The sequence below is a fragment of the Ailuropoda melanoleuca genome, chromosome 15, assembly GCF_002007445.2.
Source record: "Ailuropoda melanoleuca isolate Jingjing chromosome 15, ASM200744v2, whole genome shotgun sequence".
Classification (NCBI taxonomy): domain Eukaryota; kingdom Metazoa; phylum Chordata; class Mammalia; order Carnivora; family Ursidae; genus Ailuropoda; species Ailuropoda melanoleuca.
In genome coordinates this window covers 17,330,157-17,350,291 of record NC_048232.1, presented here as the reverse complement: position 1 = coordinate 17,350,291, position 20,135 = coordinate 17,330,157, and the positions used below count along the sequence as shown (strand labels likewise).

General features: G+C 37.7%; 1 protein-coding gene across 1 annotated transcript in view; it reads right to left on the bottom strand.

Annotated features, from left to right (window-relative positions):
* Positions 1–20,135, bottom strand: part of MALRD1 (MAM and LDL receptor class A domain containing 1) — a 683,830-nt gene that overhangs the window by 588,745 nt on the left and 74,950 nt on the right. The window contains exons 7-10 of the mRNA XM_034644348.1: positions 9,936–10,088; positions 9,457–9,562; positions 8,638–9,005; positions 4,422–4,834 (exon numbers count right to left, since the gene is read on the bottom strand). Of these exons, the coding sequence (XP_034500239.1) occupies positions 4,422–4,834; positions 8,638–9,005; positions 9,457–9,562; positions 9,936–10,088 (1,040 nt within the window). The remainder of the gene's footprint in view (positions 1–4,421; positions 4,835–8,637; positions 9,006–9,456; positions 9,563–9,935; positions 10,089–20,135) is intronic.

Below are 20,135 nucleotides of genomic sequence, written 5' to 3'. Positions count from 1 at the left end.
AATCAGAAGGGGGAATGAAGCATGAGAAACTATGGACTCTGAGAAACAAACTGAGGGCTTCAGAGGGGAGGGCCGTGGGGGAATGGGATAGGCTGGTGATGGGAAGTAAAGAGGGCACGTATTGCATGGTGCACTGGGTGTTGTACGCAACTAATGAATCATCGAACTTTACATCAGAAACCAGGGATGTACTGTATGGTGACTAACATAATATAATAAAAAATCATTTAAAAAAAAGAAATCCATTCCATTTCTATACATTAATAATGAAACAGAAGAGAAATTAAGAAAACATTCCCATTTACAATTGCACCAAAATCAGTAAGATACATAGGAATAAATCTAAGAGGGGACAGACATGTATTCTGAAAACTATACAGCAATGATAAAAGCAATTGAAGATGACACCAAAAAAAAAAAAGGAAAGATTTTCCATGTGCATGGACTAGAGAAATTAATAGTTAAAATATCAATACTACTGAAAGCAATCTACAGATTTAATACAATCTCTATCAAAATGCCCACAGCAGTTTTCACCAAACAAGAACAAATAATCCTAAAATTTGTATGGAACCACAAAAGACCCAGAGTAGCCAAAGCATTCTTAAGAAAGAAGAAGCTGGATGTATCACAATTCCAGATAAACTACAAAGCTGTAGCAATCAAAATAGTATGGTAGTGGTCCAAAACAGAAACATAGATCAGTGCAACAGAAGAGAAAGCCCAGAAATAAACCCACAATTATATGATCGATAAATCTTTAAGCAATGCGGGAAGAATATGCAATGGAAAAAGACAATCTCTTCAACACATGGTGTTGGGAAAACTGGTGAGTTACATGGGAAAGAATGAAACTGGATCACTTTCCTACACCATACACAAAAATAAACTCAAAATAGGTGAAAGACCTAAATGTGAGAAGTGAAACCATAAAAATCCTACAAGAGAGTACTGGCAGTAATTTCTCTGACCTATGCCATAAGAACATGTTTCTACCTATGCCCCCCCAACCAGGCAAGGGAAACAAAAGTAAGAATAAACTATTGAAACTACATTGATATAAACAGCTTTTGTGTAGCAAAGAAAACCATCAACAAAACAATTAGAGGAGCTACACAATGGGAGAGGTAATTTGCAAATGATACACGTGTCAAGGGTTAGCATCCAAAATATAGAAAGAACTGATATGACTCAACACCAGAAAAAACAAAACAAAACAAAACAAAACAAATAATCTGATTAAAAATGGGCAGAAACATGAACAGACATTTCTCCAAAGAAGACATATAGCCAACAAACACATGAAAAGATGCTCAACAAACTTGGCATCAGGGAAATGTGAATCAAAACCACAATGAAATATTACTATACACTTGTCAGAATGGCTAAAATAAAAAACAGAAGAAACAATAAGTGTGAGGATGTGGAGAAAAAGGCACCCTTGTGCACTGTTCCATAGGAATGAAAACTGACACCGCCACTACCTAATATAATATAGAGGTTCCTCAAAAAAATTAAAAATAGAATTACCATATGATCCAGTAATTCAACTTACTGGGTATTTACAAAAATAATATAAAAATACTATTTTGAAAAGTCATACGCACCCCTATGCTTATTGCAGCATTATATACAGTAGTCAAATTATGGAAGCAGCCCAAGTTTCCATCAAGAGATGAGTAGATAAAGAAATTAATACACACACACACACACACAATGGAATATTACTCAGCCATAAAGAAAAAATGAAATCTTGCCATTTGCAACAATATAGATAGATCTAGAGAGTATAAAACTGAGGGAAATAAGTCAGCCAGAGAAAGTTAAATATCGTATGATTTCACTCCTATGTGGAATTTAAGAATCAAAACAAATGAATAAAGAAAAAAAGAGAAAAAACAAAAATAGACTCAACTATAGAGAACAAACTGGTTACCAGAGGGAAGTGGGTAAGGGGATGGGTGAAATAGGTGAAATGGTTTACGAGTACACTTATCATGATGAGCACTGAGTAATATACAGAGCTGCTGAATCACTCTTGTATTCCTGAAACTAATATAACACTGTATGATGGGTATAGTGAAATTGAAAAAAGAAAAAAAAGATAATCTTAAAAGCAGCAAGAGAGGGGGAAAAAGTTACCTAAAATGGAAACCTTCAGGGTTATCAGCTGATCTTTCAGGAGATTGCATGCCAAAATACAGTGGCATGATACAGCCAAGTGCTGAAAGGAAAATCCTACCAGTAAGAATACACGGCAAGGTTATCATTCAGATTTGAAGGAGAGAGAAAGTGTTTCCAGACCAACAAAAGATGGAGGAGTTTATCACCACTAAACTAGCCTTAAAAGAAATGTTAAAGGGACTTCATTAAGTGGAAAAGAAATGACCATAACTTAGCATAAGAAAATTATGGGGAAAAAAAGTTATAAAATATGACAACATATACATAAAATGTGGAGGAGGGAGTAAAGGGGAAAAGAACAGAAAAAGTGAAAGTTTTATATGTGTGTTTTTGTTTTCTAGAATGTGTTTGAACTTTAATGACCGTCAAGTTAATGTATAGTCTTGTTGAATCACTATGTTGTACACTTGAAAGTAATGTAACATTGTGTGTCAACTATACATAGGTACATGACTCTTGAAAACTCCTTGAATGTTTCTTTTTAATAAACATTTAATGAGCATGTTACCTGCTGGATTGATACTAGGTAATTTCACCAACAATATCACAGTTAAATAAAATCTTGGTTATTGCTGCTTTTGCAACAACTATGTATACTCATTATTCAATGAAGAAAAATATTTGGTTAAGTTGCACCCAATTTTTACTATCTTGAATAATTAATCTACACGGCATGCACAATCTGATTCACCTTTCCATGCGTGAATGTCATTGAAAAGAATAAAACGCCTAGAAGAACCACTGCATGAAATAGAGCATTCCACGTATAACCCAAAATGGGTTTCAAACCCCAATTTCCCAGATTCATAACTAAAGGATTTCTTGGTTAGTTCCACGTTCATCTGAATGTGAAGCAGCTCCCTTGCCAAGGTGATTTTCTCCTGGCAACCAATTCTTGAGTAAATATCATAAGGAGAAATTATCCACTGAATACTAGTTTGACCCAAATTACAATTCACCTGATTAAATATTAAGAATTAATTTGAAGTGGATGAGCTATTATTAAACAAAAGTCAAAGAACCTTCCTTCAATTTCATTTATGATTACACCCACCTTACCATTACAGCTGAAAAGCAAGATAACTCTACATATCGCACATTAGTTCTCATGATTTCAGCTTATGTCTGTCTAGACAAAGCACCAATTTCAGCGTGTTCTCTGGTGAGTCATATACAATGTATATCTATGATGTCTCTTAACGGGTGGCCTGGAGCTAAGTTCTCGGCTACAAAACTGTTAACTCAAGACATTTAGATAGAGACAGTACTTTAAAATTAGGGTGAGAGAGAATTCAGTCCATAATAAAAAGCAAAAAAAAAATTTAGCCAAGAGAGGTAAGAAGTTTCTCCCCGTATATTGTATGCAGATCTATTTGAGCAAAAGGGGAAAGAACAAATATTCAACCTTCCCACATGTGACAGGCTGTATGATATATTAGAAAGGGAATGAATATGAATTAATTGGAAACTGCAGCTCCCAGTCCAAGTCCCCGTTCTGCTGCTCACCATCTCTTTGACCAGATATAAATAACCACCCCTCTGAGTATTTTTTTCTTCTTGTCTGTAAAACTGACAAAAAGGATCCTGACTTACCCACATCAGGGAATTGCTGAGGGAATCAAAGCGATAATAGATGGAAAATTCCTTCACAAAACTGTAAAAGCCACATAAGCATTTAAACTTGCCTTTCTAAGTTTCCCTTTTAGGAGAAGGTATATGAGACCCACAGTAAAAAAATACTCCACCAGGAGTTAAGGAGACTTAGCTAGACTAACCTCTGGCTTTGCCCCAGACTAGCTGTGTGATTCCGAACAAAGCATTCACTCTTCTCGAATTTTTTTGCTTACTTATAAAATGTGAAAAAGTCAAATGGAATATTCAAAATAACATATCTTGGGATCTAAACGTTTGACAGAATACCAGAAATTGTGCAGAACTCTTTTTTCCCTCTAGATTTTTTATTTCAGTAGAAAAATGACTTGAAGTCAGAGGGACCTGCAGTTGTTGCCAATACCATGTGTCCACCTTTAGAAATTTTAATCACACATTATTGGGGGTAGTCAAGGAGGAAAGCAACTTAACAAGCTTTGGTAAACCCTTAATTGAATGATGAATGTATTTCGAAGTAACTTTGATCACATTCCACTTGCTTTTAATTCAAGGCCATAGCAATCTTTCATATTCCTTAGACATTCTGATGCATTTTAAATACACATTATGAAATCCATTATCCATACCTGAAAAGGCTGCCTGCTAGAAACACTGAGGTGTTTCCTTATCCATCTGTTGCCTTGATTCCCAAATATCTGCCACAGCAGCTGTCCTCTCGTGTTACTCCAGATTCGCTGGTAGATGGCCAGCCTATAAATGTGCTTTCCAAACATGTGGTAATAGAAGCGGAAGGTACAGCCCTTTGCATGGGTGGTGTTGAGGATAGGGCTGAGTAAAGCAGCTCTGTTTTGGAAAACCTGTGGCTCCGAAGATTCTATGTAGAGATAGTGTCCTTCAGCTGTGCCCAAAGTATTATCCTTCATTGGCCCTGTATTAAGTGTTGAAGTTGGACCGTGCTTCCTGGTCCAATCAAAGTCATCTTCTGTATCTTGCTCCCAGTTACAAATTCCACTTTCAAAATTACACTGGAGTTCAGGTACTGAAATTGGCATTAAATAACAGCAAAAAAAAAAAAAAATTAGGGATAAAAATAACTACGATTAAGAATACTCGTTCATATTTTGCTCCTGCCAAGGTTTGCCATTTTAATTGTTTTTTAAATGCAACATTAAAGTTTTTAAAAAGTGAATGAATCCTAGACTGACATGAAGCAATAATATTTTATAGACTGAAGGTGGCATTACTTCAGCCGTTATTTCCCAAATGCCTTTTACGCCCATCCCTTCACCATTTCTAGCTCTATAACTCTATGCAAATGATCATGATACCATGGCTGACTCAAAGCTACAAACTCCTGGCTCAGTCAATTTCAACCTAGCCAAATGTTCCAATCACCAGCGAATATTAAAAATCAAAACAAAACAAAAAACACCAAGGCCCAGAATTCATCTCCAGAGATGCTGAGTTAGTTTTTTTAAAGATTTATTTATTTGAGAGAGAGGGAGTGTGATGAGGAGGGGCTAGCAGAGGGAGACAGAGAACATCAAGCAGACTCCCCGCTGAGCATGAAACCCAGCTTAGGGCTCTATCTCACAACCCTGAGATCCTGACCTGAGCCGAAATCAAGAGTTGAACGCTTAACCACTGAGCCACCCAGGCGCCCCTGGGGATGTTGATTTAACTGGTGCAAATAGTGCTGCCGAACATCAGCGTACTTCATCATCTCCCTTGGTGATTTTAATATGTAGAACTGAGAACAGTCATATGTTAACAGGGCTGAATCTTCCAGAATCATCTGAGGTACATGGTAGAATGGCTTACTCCACGGTGAAGCCTTGTACAAATACTAGCTTGTTAGATATGGGGTGAAGCCCAGGAATCCATATTTTTTTTTAATTTTATTTATTTATTCAACAGATAGAAACAGCCAGCGAGAGAGGGAACACAAGCAGGGGGAGTGGGAGAGGAAGAAGCAGGCTCATAGCAGAGGAGCCTGATGTGGGGCTCGATCCCATAATGCCGGGATCACGCCCTGAGCCGAAGGCAGACGCTTAACCGCTGTGCCACCCAGGTGCCCCGGGAATCCATATTTTTAACAAGAACCCAACATGATTCTGATGCTAGTGTTTTCCAGGCCTCGTGCTGAAAAACTCCTCCCTCTGGTTCCATCTTGGCCCAGTTCCATGTGTCCCTTGGCACCAATGCCAGAATGACCATTCTGCCCCTTTCCACGGCAATTTATCATTTTCCTTCTCTATTCAAAATCCTGTAATATATACTCATTTAATCTAAACTTAAATCTACAGTCTTCTTTCAAGCTTCACCTTTCCCAAATTAATTTCCTATTTGTCCCTAACTATCCTTCCCCTTCACATACACTGTCTTCCCCAAGTGCCTTAAACACCTCACTCCTCTCCTTCTCTATTTATGCTTCCTGTTGTGCTGTGTCTTCTGGGGGGTAGTCTTTTCTTCTCACTGCATTGAAGCTCCTTTTGAGCTGGAGCTTTTAAACTTTAAACTCCACTCAGTCCCTAGAAGAATTGAAAGCACTTATGAAGAACTGACTTGTCTCTTGTCAACTAGACAATCTACCATAATTTCTAGCATAGCATAGGAATGTATTCGTTTTTCGGGATGTGAGCATTTTATTGACACCAAGGATTTCTGTAGAATAAATGCCACAGAATGTACATTTAGCATTATTTGGGCAGAAGGAACAGGATTTAGAATTAACGAGGAATTCTACCTTTTAGCTTCATTTACATAAGTTAATATTTTTAAAAAATAAATGTCAGCTGTCCTTTAACTATTCATCTTAGTAAATGTGCTTGGTGCCAAAGGGGAATAAATATTCTGAAACAATAAATATAAGCATATGTGGATAGATGCAGCCAGGCAAGAACAAATCGTCTGTCTTTGAAAACCACAGGAGCTTACACCTAATGAAGGGAACCCAGTGAGTAAATGTCAAATGGGAGATGAGCTTTCATTTGATATTTCCTCACTTGTGACTAATCAAGCCCAGCTGTGACGTGAACTGGGGACCTGCAGCGCACTCTCCAGGTGTCAGTCTTTGGCTGTGGAGCAGAAGGAGAATGTCAAGCTGCTAAGTTTCTTGACATAAAACTGGCACTCAAGCCAATGGATTTTGATATTGCCTGTCTTCATATTGACTGTATGTTCAATCTTCATTTCAGAAGGGAATGCATGCAGCTCCACCTTTAAATAAAAGACCATGTCTACAAACATAGGGAACCTTAGGAAATACAACATCGATTTCTGGATGTCCAGCATTCTGTGTAATCCAGTAACATGTCTATATGGACAGCTGTGAGACTAACCGTCCAATGTCACTACTATTCTCTCGTTAATATTTAGTCACAAGAAGTATTTTAATATACTTGTACTGCCATAATTCCATTGTAAGTTAACATTGAGTGGTTTGAAGGATATTTTACTTATTTTTAGCAACATATCAATTTTTTTTTTTTTTGAGGAGTGGGATTCGGAGAGCTTCAAAAAGATGAAAAAGCTAAGTCTGCAAAAATAAATTACCTTGAGGACAAGTAACACTTCTTATGTTAGCTATTGTCTAAATTATCAACTTTATTTATATCCACTCAAGGTATTAGTTGTGTAATGAGATGCATGGTAATTCTGACTTCAATTCACCTGACTGTATCAAAGACCACATACATGCAGCACTCTCTACAATAATTTATACAGAAATTTCTTAATGCAGTGTTTCCTATGATGTACCAACCATTTTATGGCTTCACTTTCGTTTATAATTAGCCTCTCAAAGTAATAAGCAGATAGCTTGAATTTTAAGAATCGTTGCTATTTCTAGACAAGGAAAGATGCAAACTCTTTTTCTGACTGATTTTTGTAATTAAAAAAAAACAGCTATGAGCTTCTGATTCATTTTCAGGAGCAAATGTAGTAGGCACTATCTGGAGCTAGGTTCATAAAACTGTAAAACATATATAATCATCAGATACTATAAACTTTCTGGTAATTTAAACCGGAAACTCAAGACTTATCTTTGACAGCCCACTCTCTGCTCCCTGTAGCCAAAACATCATCAAATGTCCCTCCTAAATATTTCCCCAAACATCAGTCACTCCGTCTCCATCACTGTGGCTGTGATACAGGCTGCCCACCCCTCCTCAGTGGACAACCGCGGTGGCCTCCTGATGGGTCTCCTGAATCCACTTTCCTCCAATCCACTCGACACACTGTACCCACAGTGATATGCTTTAACATGCCAATTTTATTCTATTACCTTCCTTATTAAAAAACCCTCAAACGAAGAAAAACCTCCCTAACATGGACTATAAAGATCTGGAAATCTGGCCTCCCCCACATTTCCGTCCCTATGCTGCACCCTCTCTCCCCTTCACCTCCTCACTCCAGCCACACTGGCTGGCCTCCATCTGCCATACAGTCATTTATCAGGGCTTTTGCATAGATACTCTGACTTCTTATTTTTCAGATCTCAGCTAAGTTGTCAGCTCTAGGAAGTTCAATACCATTATTATAAAAAGTCACAGCACCCCTCTCTGTATCTCCCGTCAAAGCTGCCAGTTTGTATTTATTTTTTAAATATTTGAATAATATCTATCTCCTCAACTAGACCGTAAGCTCCCTGAGATCTGAGACTCAGTAACTGCGTTCAGCATTGTATCTCTAGTACTTAGTTCATAAGTCTACATAACAAATATTGGTAGCCTGACTAATCCATCACTCATCACAGTCATCAACTTTGGGACAATGCTTCCTGTCTTTGCCTGGACTGGCTAGAAAACAGGGAACTCATCAGAAAAATAATAAAGTACTGACCACAGTCATCCTCATCAGTCCGATCACCACAATCATCCACCAGGTCACATAACAGAAGCTTGTCTATGCAAGCCTTGCTGTGTCGACACCAGAAAAAATCCGGCTCTTTGCAGCTCTCCACAGGAAGGGGGAGACTGCAATTTTCAAATCTGATGTCATCGATAGCTGAGACTCCATCATAAATGCCAAGACTGACTTTATCTAGGGACAAATGGAAGGGCTGAGTAAGGCGTCCAAGCTGAACAGTCGCCTGGGACCACTGGTTGCCCTGGTTATACAATACTCTCCAGAGTACTGTAGGGTCACTGGAATTTTCCACGTGCAGCTGTAGCTCAGCAGCTCCCACTGAGAGACCATAGTTATAAAACCTGAAAAAAAGAGAAAACACAAGGAATGGAAATGATTCATGGCACAAACATTTAACTTATGGGCTTTTCCACGTGATCAACAGTCAATTAATAATTAGCTACCATAATGGATGTAATTGTGGCTGCTCCTATGGGAAAGCTTATCTGCTCAGGTGCACGCTCTGGCTCGCAGGACCCTGGGAGCCTTTCTCAAGGAGTTCAACCCAGAACAGGGGAGGCAGAGTTAATTAAATTATAATCCATTGTTGGAGGGAAAGAGTCCCTTTCATCTAAAGAAAGAACACTACAAATGCTGATAATGTGCTCCACAGTAAAACGCTAACTGTATAAATCTAAGGCAACACCTATTTTTAAAGGCAAACCAGGGGCGAATCATCACGTCTGAAAGTGCAGGACCACGCCTGCAACCACCAGGCTGCGAGGGTAGCCGACCACAGTTTTCAGTATTTACCAGAAGGAAAGCGTGCATCCAGGTCCCGCCTGGCTATAAGTTGGGCTCTGGAGTTTGGCAACTTGGGACAAGCTTCTGCTTTTCTTCAGAATGAACATAAAATGCCCTATTGGGACACAAATACAAATCGAAAGTTAGCTGACTGAGTTGACACACCTGCCTCTTAATAAAAATCAATAAAAGTGACTGTTGGTCAAATCGGCTCTTGTGAAAACTAAACTAGCACCCACCTCAAGGTTAAAATGATGCAAAACAATAATGTCAGTGAATTCAGTCAGCAAAAAACATATCTATTCTCCCTACCCACCACCCCACCCATAAAGGCATCATTTCATACTGACAACATAAGCATAAATGACAACATTCGGCCATCACACTATTTGTTGCATCAACATTACTTTAAATGCTTCTCTTTCTCTTAACAGACCTGACCCAGGGCGAATGGAAGGAGGCGCAGACAGCCTCTCCTCGTTTCTTACCTTGAGCTGTGTTGTGAGTATGATCCCAAGGTGGAGCCTGTTGCTCAAATTCAGCCGAAAGGTTACTTCTGGAGTTCCAGACCCAGTCAAAATTGTCACCACTAATTGCTTCAAACCAACCACAGCTATTTGCTTCAAAGTCACACTTGGAAACTGAAGAACAAAATGTGACTCAGGGTGGCTCTCCAAGTATTCACACGCTTTAGAAAGGGTAGAACTCAACTGAAATCACCTCGTTATACTTCTCTAAGTACATTAAAGGAAACCCTCGAGGAAAAAAAGGATCCTATCTGATCCAAAAACAAACAAGATTTGTGCTTCTCATACTGGAAATAGATGAGGCAGAATTATCAATTTAAGAAATTAAATTTTTACCAAATATTTTTTCAAAGAAACCGCATTAATATCCATTTTGATTATGGAATTGCTAAGGTCTACCAAATTTATTCGGATACTCATGTTATTTCTCCGTTGCTACGACATCACCTGGAAGACTTAATTATTCCTACAGATTATTTTACACTAAAACATGAGAAGTAGCTACTTCTAAAAAAACTTAATATTTGAAAAACCCAGATCATTTTATTTAATATAACATTCATCACCAATTTTGTAGAGCTTAGTATTTCCCAAAGCATTGTAGGCATTGCGTAATTTGCGCAAGGAAGAATAATTTGACCCACTTCTCAGGTAAATATATAAGAAAGAGTTAATTTCCACAAAGCCATAAGAAAAGAGGAAGAGAAAGGACAGGACTGGGCAGTTAAAATATTAGTGTTGAATTATAGCTAATACTTAATAGATACCTATGTCATAGACCCTGTATTAAATGCTTTATATAGATCCAACTTTCACAGGAGCCCAATGAAGAAAGTGTTATTATTATAGTTGCTTTACAGATAAAGAAAGGAAAGTTCAGGGAAGTTATTAACCTAACCAAGGTCAGATAGCTAGGAAACTGTACAGACTGAAATCCAAAGATTTTCACTCCAAGTGTAATATTCTTTCTGCAACTATTGACAATAACTGTTAATTGCTATGATATTGGAAAAAAGATAAACCCAAAAGGTATAATCTGAGTTTGTTCAGCATGGACATTCAGCGTTACTGTATATCCCAACGCAAAATAAGGCTTGCTCTTACAGATGATTATTGCACCGGAATCCTTGGTCATTGGTTATTTATATCCAAGGATATAGTAATAATTTGCATAGATATTCCCTTGTAAAAAGACTTAGGAAGTAAGCAATCAGCCTAGGTAAGAAGTATACCGTAAGTCACTCACTGAGATGATAAAATTCAAAATTGCAAGGGAATTTTAACCTAATGATAAATCATTTTCAATTTTGAAAATGCTTTCCCTACACGGGGAGGAAGGTGAGGTGAGTTGTGATATTATAGACATAAATTATAAAAATATTTATAAATATTATAAATATTATTTTTTAAGTTTCTATAAAATATCTGATTTCAAAAAAAATACTTGCTTTCTATGAGGTTTCTTGATATGGCCAGTAGAGTAACTTAAAAATGTGACCAGGGGCGCCTGGGTGGCTCAGCGGTTAAAGCGTCTGCCTTCGGCTCAGGGCGTGATCCTGGCGTTATGGGATCGAGCCCCATGTCAGGCTCCTCTGCTATGAGCCTGCTTCTTCCTCTCCCACTCCCCCTGCTTGTGTTCCCTCTTTCGCTGGCTGTCTCTATCTCTGTCGAATAAATAAAAAATCTTTAAAAAAAATAAAAAATAAAAAAAATAAAAATAAAAAATAAAAATGTGACCAAAAATCAGTGAAAATGTATGACACTTTTAACTCTGTATGACAGATGTATGACACTGCTGCTCGGTCAGTTAAGCATCAGACTCTTGATTTGATCTCAGGGTCATGGGATTGAGCCCTGCGTCAGGCTCTGTGCTCAGCAGGGAGCCTGCCTGAGATTCTCTCTCCCTGTCCTTTTGCCCCTCCCTCTCTCTAAAATAAATAAATCTTTAAAAAAGCACACAAATAAAATAATAAAATGTTGCATCAACTTTAATAAGCAAGGAATAACTATATTTCATTATATTAGGAATCGGAAAAATCAACAAATTAGTTATATTTAGAATGAAGATTTCTCAAGTAAAGTTTACAAATTCGTGAAGAGACAAATGCTGCTCAAGGGTGAAAAATAATGATAATTATGACAAGTTAGGGATAAACGCTCAGAATATTAAAGACTATATTTTCAAAGGCCATCTCTGTTTACAAATACATAATATATAAATAATCCATAAATATACACAGATTCCAGGGGTTTCAAAGTATGTAGTTGCCATTTCAATCCCTAGGAAAGCAATGATTTTGATTCCCATTTCAGACAATCCAAAAATTAAAAAAAAAAAAGAAAAGGATCCGGGAGTTCTTTTATGCAAATACAGAAAGGAAAGGAGTTATTGCTGCTTTGGTATAGTTATCCCACAAAATTGCCCAGAAAGGGAGCCTTATCATGTATTGTCTGCTATCCAGGGAGAAACTGATGTAGAAATAAATGAATATTCTAATGGTAGTAAAATTTCAGAAACCCTTGTGGCAATTTTCTAGCTCTCTTAGGTAAGACCCATCAAAAATAGCAATTTTTAACACATGATTATGTTGTTAAACTTCAACTACGCCTGTCTCATCTACTTGGTTCCCAAATATTTAGATTTCTATACACATTTTAAAAACTCACCTCAGCTGATCAGAGATGTAATAAGTCAGTTGAAACTAATCTGGTTAGCTGTTAACCAGCTAACTTATTAAAATATATACTTCATTAGGACAGTTGTTGGAAATTATGTATGTCTTTTCCTGACTTAGAAATCTAATATGCTGGTACATTTTAATAATTGAGGTTTAAACATTGCTCACTTTTCTGGAGCGTTGCAATCAACTTTCTCAATTATAATCATCATCATCATCATCATCATCAGAAACAAGATAATTTGCAAGAACAATAACAGTGGGACCACTACCTCAAAGTTTATTGTGTACCAAGCTTTGTGCTAGGGGCTATTAAGTTCATAACAGGATGCCTGTTGACATAAAGTTTCTAAAAATTATCTATTTCCATGGATATGGGTAAAAAAGCCAGTGACCCTATAGCAGTTTTTATTAATTTTCAGTAAAATTACCTTTATGGCCTCTATTAGTTATGTGAATATTATCACAGTAGCTACCCCTGTGGAAAGGGTGCTAGGGGATATTTGGTGGACTGACAGACAGGTCCATCACCTTACACTATCACTGTCACGCTAAGAGATTTTCACTGAGACAGAAAAAGATAAATTTATGTAAGAGCCAAGGAACCTTGTGAGGGGAGAAAAGAATACAGAATCAGATGGTCTTATAACAGATTCACTGTCAGAACTCCTTTGATGGTTTGAGATGATCCCTGCAGAGAATCACGTGTAAGAAATAAACATAAAAGGTACAAAGTGTCTGAGTTGATGATTTGGATCTCATGCAAAGACTTAAAAATTTATAGAAGAGAGCTTCTTCATACCTACCCAAGGAGCCGAAAAATTTACATCCACACAAAAACCTGTACAGAGATATTTACAGCAGCTTTATTCCTGTATTTTTTTTAGCAGCTTTATTCCTAATTGCCAAAATTTGGAAGCAACAAAAATGTCCCTCCATAGGTGAATGGTCAAATAAACTGTGGTCCACCTAGACAGTGGAATATTATTCAGCACTAAAAATAAATGAGCTATCAAGCCATGAAAAGACATGGAGGAAACTCAAATGCATATGACTAAGTGAAAGAAGCCAGTCTGAAAAGGCTGCATACCGTACACTTTCAACTGTATGATATTCTGGAAAAGGCAAAACTGTGAAGACAGTAAAAGGAGGAAGTGGCTGTTGGAAGTTGGAGGTGGGGAAAGGGCTGACTAGGTGGAGCACAAGAGTATCTTTATGGCAATGAAAATACTCCGCATGACACCATATTGACAAATAGATTTTACCACACATTCTTCCAAACCCCCAGAATGTACAACACCAAGAGTGAACCCTAATATAAATTATGGGCTTTGGGTAATTATTATGTGTCAGCATAGAGTCAATAGTTGTAAAAAATTCCTCCCTCCTTCCCCTTGCTGGGAAATGTTGATGTAGGGAAGTTGTGTGTGCGTGTACGTATAGGGCAACGGAGGCATATGGGAAATCTCTACTTTTTCTTCAACTTTTCTGTGACTCTAAAACTGCTCGGAAAAAAAAGTCGTAATAATTTGTTGGTTAAGTGCTGTAAAGAAAAACAAAACAAAAATTCACGGGAAATATGTTCTGATACATCATGTAGTTGAACTCCAAACTCCCTCTGGTTTCAGCCACATCAGCAAAAGATTCTCAGGTTCAGGAGAAAAAGGGCAAAATGGATAAACACGTAAGTGGTAATTGTAAAAATTAGAAACCTAAAGCCAGCTAAAGGCCAAACTGTGGTTTACAGAGAGATCTAAACCAGTAAAGACATAACTGCGTGTGAAAGACATCCATTTATTACATATGTCACATCATCTCTAACTCTCTTGAAATACAGAACATATTATTGACCCCATTTTAGAGATGGGAAAGATAAGGGTGAAAGAGGGTTAACATATAATTTCTCAGTGCTCATTACTACTGTCACAATTCCAACCCAGACCTGATGTCAAAGCCTGTGCTCTTAAAAAATTATACTGCTTTTATAGTTAAAGCAATAATCATGATAAATAACAATTTTAGAACTATTATATGCCAGGCACTGTGCTATGAGTTTTTAATGCAAGATCATATAAAATCTAAACATGTATAATTATAGGGCATGCTCCAGAAGCAGACTTTAAACTGTATAATAACAAAGGCATACCTTGTTTTATTACACTTCACAAATAGTTTTTTGTTGTTGTTTTGTTTTGTTTTTTTAACAAATTGAAGGCTTATGGCAAACCCTACACTGAACAAGTCCATTGGCTCCATTTTTTTCCATCTGCTCACCTCATTCTGGTTTAATACTGGTCACATTCTGGTAATTCTTGCAGTATTTCAAACTTATTATACTTGCTATGGTGATCTATAATCAGTTATCTTTGATGTTACTATAGTAAGTGTTTTGAAGAACCACAAACTGTGTCCACTCAAGATGGCAAGCTTAATCAATCAATGTTGTGTGTGTTCTGACTGCTCCACCAACTGGCCATTCCCCTAGCTCTCTCCCTCTCTTTCAGCCTCTCTATTCCCTGAGATACAACAATACTGGAACTAGGCCCACTAATAACCCTACCATGGCCTTTAACTGTTCAAGTGAAACGAAGAGCCACATGTCTCTCACTTTAAATCAAAAGCTAGAAATGATGAAGCTTAGTGAGGAAGGCATGTCAAAAGCGGAGACAGGCCAAAAGCTCGGTCTATTGAACCAAACAGTTAACCAAGTTGTGAATGCAAAGGAAAAGTTTCTGAAGGAAATGAAAAGTGATACTCCAGTGAACACATAAATGCTAAGAAAATGAAGCAGCTTTACTGCCAATATAGAGAAAAGTCTGAGTGGTCTGAACAGAGGATCAAATCAGCCACAACATTCCCCCAAGACAAAGACAAAGCCTCATCCAGAGCAAGGTCCCGACTCTGTTCGATTCTATGAAGGCTGAGAGAGGTGAGGAAGCTACAGAAGAAAAGTCTGAAGCTAGCAGAGGTTGGTTCATGAGGTTTAAGGAAAGAAGTCACGTCCATAACACGAAGGTGCAAGGTGAAGCAGCGAGTGCTGACGGAGAAGCTGCAGCAAGTTCTCCAGATCTAACTAAGATCGCTCACGAAGGGGGCCACACTGAACAGCGGGTTTTCAATGCAGATGAAACAGCCTTAGAGTGGAAGAAGAAGCCATCTAGGACTTTCATAGCTAGAGAGAAGTCAACGCCTGGCTTCAGAGCTTCAAAGGCAAGCTGACTCTCTTGTTAGGGGCTAACATAGCTGGTGACTTGAACCTGAAGCCGGTGCTCACTTACCATTCTGAAAACCCTAGGGCCCTTAAGAATTATGCTAAATTTCCTCTGTCTGTGCTCTATAAATGGAACTACAAAGCCCGGATGACTGTACATCTATTTATGACATGGTTTCCTGAATATTTTAAACCCACTGTTGAACCTACTGTTCAGGGAAAGGAAAAAAAAAAAGATTCCATTCAAAATATGACTGCTCACTAACAATGCACCTGGTCACCCAGGAGCTCTGACGGAGCTGTACAGTGGGATGAATGTTGTTTTTATGCTTGCTAATACAACATCCATTCTGCAGCCCATGGATCAAGCAGTCTTTTCGACTTTCAAGGTTTATTATTTCAGAAATATATTTCATAAAGCTATAGCTGCCAGAGTCAGTGATTCCTCTGGTGGATCTGGGCAAAGTCAACTGAAAGCCTTCTGGAAAGTCCTGACCATGCTAGATGCCATTAAGAACATTCATGACTCATGAGAAGAGGTCAAAATATCAACATAAACAGGAATTTGGAAGAAGTTGATTCTAACCCCCGGGGATGACTTTGAGCCCCTCAAAGTGGACTTGAGTGGAGGAAGTAACTGCGGACAGAGTGGAAACAGCAAGAGAACGAGAACTAGAGGTAGAGCCTGAAGATGGGACTAAATTGCTGTGATCTCCTGATAAAATGTGGCTGAAATAAGTCAGTCAGAGAAAGACCAATACCATCTGATTTCACTCATATGTGGAATTTAAGAAATAAAGCAGATGAACATAGGGGAAGGGCGGGGGGGGGAGAGAGAAGCACACCGTAAGAGACTCTTAACTACAGAGAACAAACTGAGGGTTGCTGGAGGGGAGATGGTGGGGATGGGCTAAATGGGGGATGGGTTTTAAGGGGGGCACTTGTGATGAGCACTGGGTGTTATACGTAAGTGATAAATCACTGAATGTCTACTCCTGAAACCAATATTGCACTGAATTTTATTAACTAGAATTTAAATAAAAACTTGAAATTAAAAAAAAGCATTAATGCCAAAAATGATGGTTTTAAAAGTAAAAAGAAAAAAGAAAAAAAAAGAAAAAAAAAAAAAAACTTGAACAGATGAGTGGTTTCTTACGGATGCATAAAGTGGTTTCTGGAACTGTAACCTCCTACCCCTGGGGAAGAATCTGTGAAGATTGTTGAAATGACAACACAGGATTCAGAATATTACATAAACTTAGTTGATAAAGCAGCAGCAGGGTTTGAGAGGACTGACTCCAATTCTGAAAGAGGTTATACTGTAGGTAAGATGCTATCAAACAGCATCACACGCTACAGAGAACTGTTCACGAAAGGAAGAGTCAACTGATGTGGCAAATTTCGTTGTTGTCTTCTTTTAACAAATTGCCATAACTACTCCAACCTCCAGCAACCACCACCCTGATCAGTCAGCAGCCATCAACATAGAGACAAGGACTTCCACCAGCAAAACAATTACGACTCCTTGAAAGCTTAGAGGATGGCATCTTTTAGCAATAAATTTTTTTTAATTAAGGTCTGCACATTGTTATTTTAGACATAATGCCACTGCACACTTAACAGACTGCAGTGTGGTGGAAACATAACTTTTATATGCACTGGAAAACCAAAGAATTGATTTGCTTTATTGCGATCCTTGCTTTGCTGCAGTGGTCTGGAACTGAACCCGCAATATCTCTGAGGCATGTTTATAATAACTATGAGTCCACTGGATTAACTCTCCTTGTTTAAGGTTTTGTTTTGTTTTTTTCTCACTAGGTTTTATGACCCTCCTGAAAGTTGCATGAAGGAAGACAAAAGTTAATTGAGTATTCTAGTACACTGTCTTAAGTTCACTGGGGTTGTACTTTATTTGATTAAGCAGAGGTTATTATAAACTTCGAATGCATTAATACCATATATACTATTTTAGAACATGATCTCTACTAATAGTATTCCTCAAGTTTCAGGCTTTTTCATGCATTCAAATGGTTATATGTTTGGAGTTATAATAATGTTAAAATAACTGAACTGTAGACTTCATCAATAGTTAATATTCATTAGTTATTTAAAACATAAAACAGTCAAGAAATATGTACAAAAGTACCATGAAATAAAAAAGATGTCTATATAAATAAATAGAAGTAACGAGATCTTTTAGAAGAGCTCCAATGCATAAATAATAACATTTGACATCCAAAACTATTGCATTTGAAATAAAAATGATTAATTACATTATTCTACATATGGTTTTAAGGGGGTCCTGTAATATGACCAACAAAGACACTGTTGGGACACAATTCTCCATGGGTCTCTCATGTTTCTTCATGTCTTATAAACTCAGTCGTTAACTGCCCCTTTGTTCCAGACCATCCTTTTAAAGATATTTAAGTAGCAAACACTCATGAAAAATAGAGGTAGTGACTCCATCTATAAGAGAGAGCCAATTATTACCTTGTATAATATAATGATCTATAAAAACATAGGTCATACGCTTGAATTCCACTATAAAAAAATTGGGGTTCCATAAACCCCAGGCTTTCTTAGCTATGATGCAAAATCCATTTCATATGTACATCTACCTGGGCCCCTGTGTGCCTGCTCCTGGGACTCGGGGACTAAGAGGAACTAGGGCAATCTTGACACTTACACTGTGTGTTATACCATTAATATTATGTCCTTTTGTCTCTAACCCAGGAGTCTCACCTATTCTGCCAGCATCCATGAAATATTAATATTAAATATTGTGTATATACATATAAAATACATAAGTATTATATAGATAGTACTCACCAATAAGAAGCTTAGAATCTAGTATGGGAAATTTATAAGCAAACAGGCAATTATGACAACAGAATGACTAACATGTACTCATTCAATCATTCACTTTTCATTCATTTGGCAAACATGTACTGAGTACATGCTGTATGTTTGGCACAGGCACAGGGTCTCCTAAGACCAAAGCAAAGTAAAATGGGGGAAAGAAAACAGGAAAAAAAAAAAAAAAAAAAAAAAAAAAAAAAAAAACAACCCTGTCCTCATGGAGTTTAAATGATGTGAGTGAGAAGGGTAGGGACATTAGGGGAGACAGTGAAAAAACAAAAGAAATTAGTAAACTATATGTAATACATTTAATGATAATAAGGCAAAGAAAAAAAGAAAGAAATAGAGCATTACAGAGAAGGCTTGAAAATTCATAGATGGTGATCAAGGGAGGGGTCAGAAAAGGTGGCAACCAGGTGAACTCCTGAAGAGGCAGGTGAGGAAGCAAGGCATGTGACCATGTAGGTAGAGACAACACAGAGTAACAGAAAGGAAAAGAGCACTGAGGCAAGAGCATGCCTCTCATATCCCAGAAATATCAGAGACCACGGTATCTCCAGAAGAGTTAGTGTGGTAGAGGAATACATGAAATCAGAGCAGTCACTCTGATTTTGGGGGGTTTAATTTTGAGATATTGGAAACAATTGCGATGTTTTAAGGAGAAGAGTGACAAATCCTGACTTAATCTCATCCCCATGGCTACTGTACTGAGAAAAGACGAAAGTGGGTGACATCAGCAAGAAAAGAAAAGCATATTTCAAAAATTCAGATAGGAAATGATAATGGTCTGGACCAGGCTGGTAGCAGTGAAATAAAAATGAAGCATTCTGATTATATTTTAAAGGCAGACGTGATAGAATTAACTGACATCAGTTACGGAGTGTGAGAAAAAGAGATGAATCAGTAGGATCTCAAAGTCTTTGACCTGAGCATTTGAAACAATGGAAATGCCATTTATGAAATGGAGAAGACTGTAAAGAAGCAGGTTTTTGGGGAGAGGGAGGAAACAGGACCTCAATTTTGGACATGCCATATTTGAGATTCCTATTAGGTATTCAAGTGATCATGTAATAGAGAGCTGGATATATTAATTAGTCTATAGTTCAGGTGAAAAGTTCAGACTGGAACTATAAGTCAGAAAATTACCAAAGTGGCAAGAATAAGGCATAAAAATAAGGGAAAGATCAAGAGAGGTTGCTAGTGTCACGGAGATCAAGTCAAGTACTTAACCTTTTCTTAACCTTCCATTTTCTCTCCCCTTTTTAACTTAAAATGTCAGGTGTTATCCTGATGCCTGTATCATGATTGTATGTTAAGAATGTTGGAGGCAGATAACTTCTATCTTTGGGGCGACTGGGTGGCTCAGTTGGTTGAGTGTCTGCCTTCGGCTCAGGTCATGATCCCAGAGTC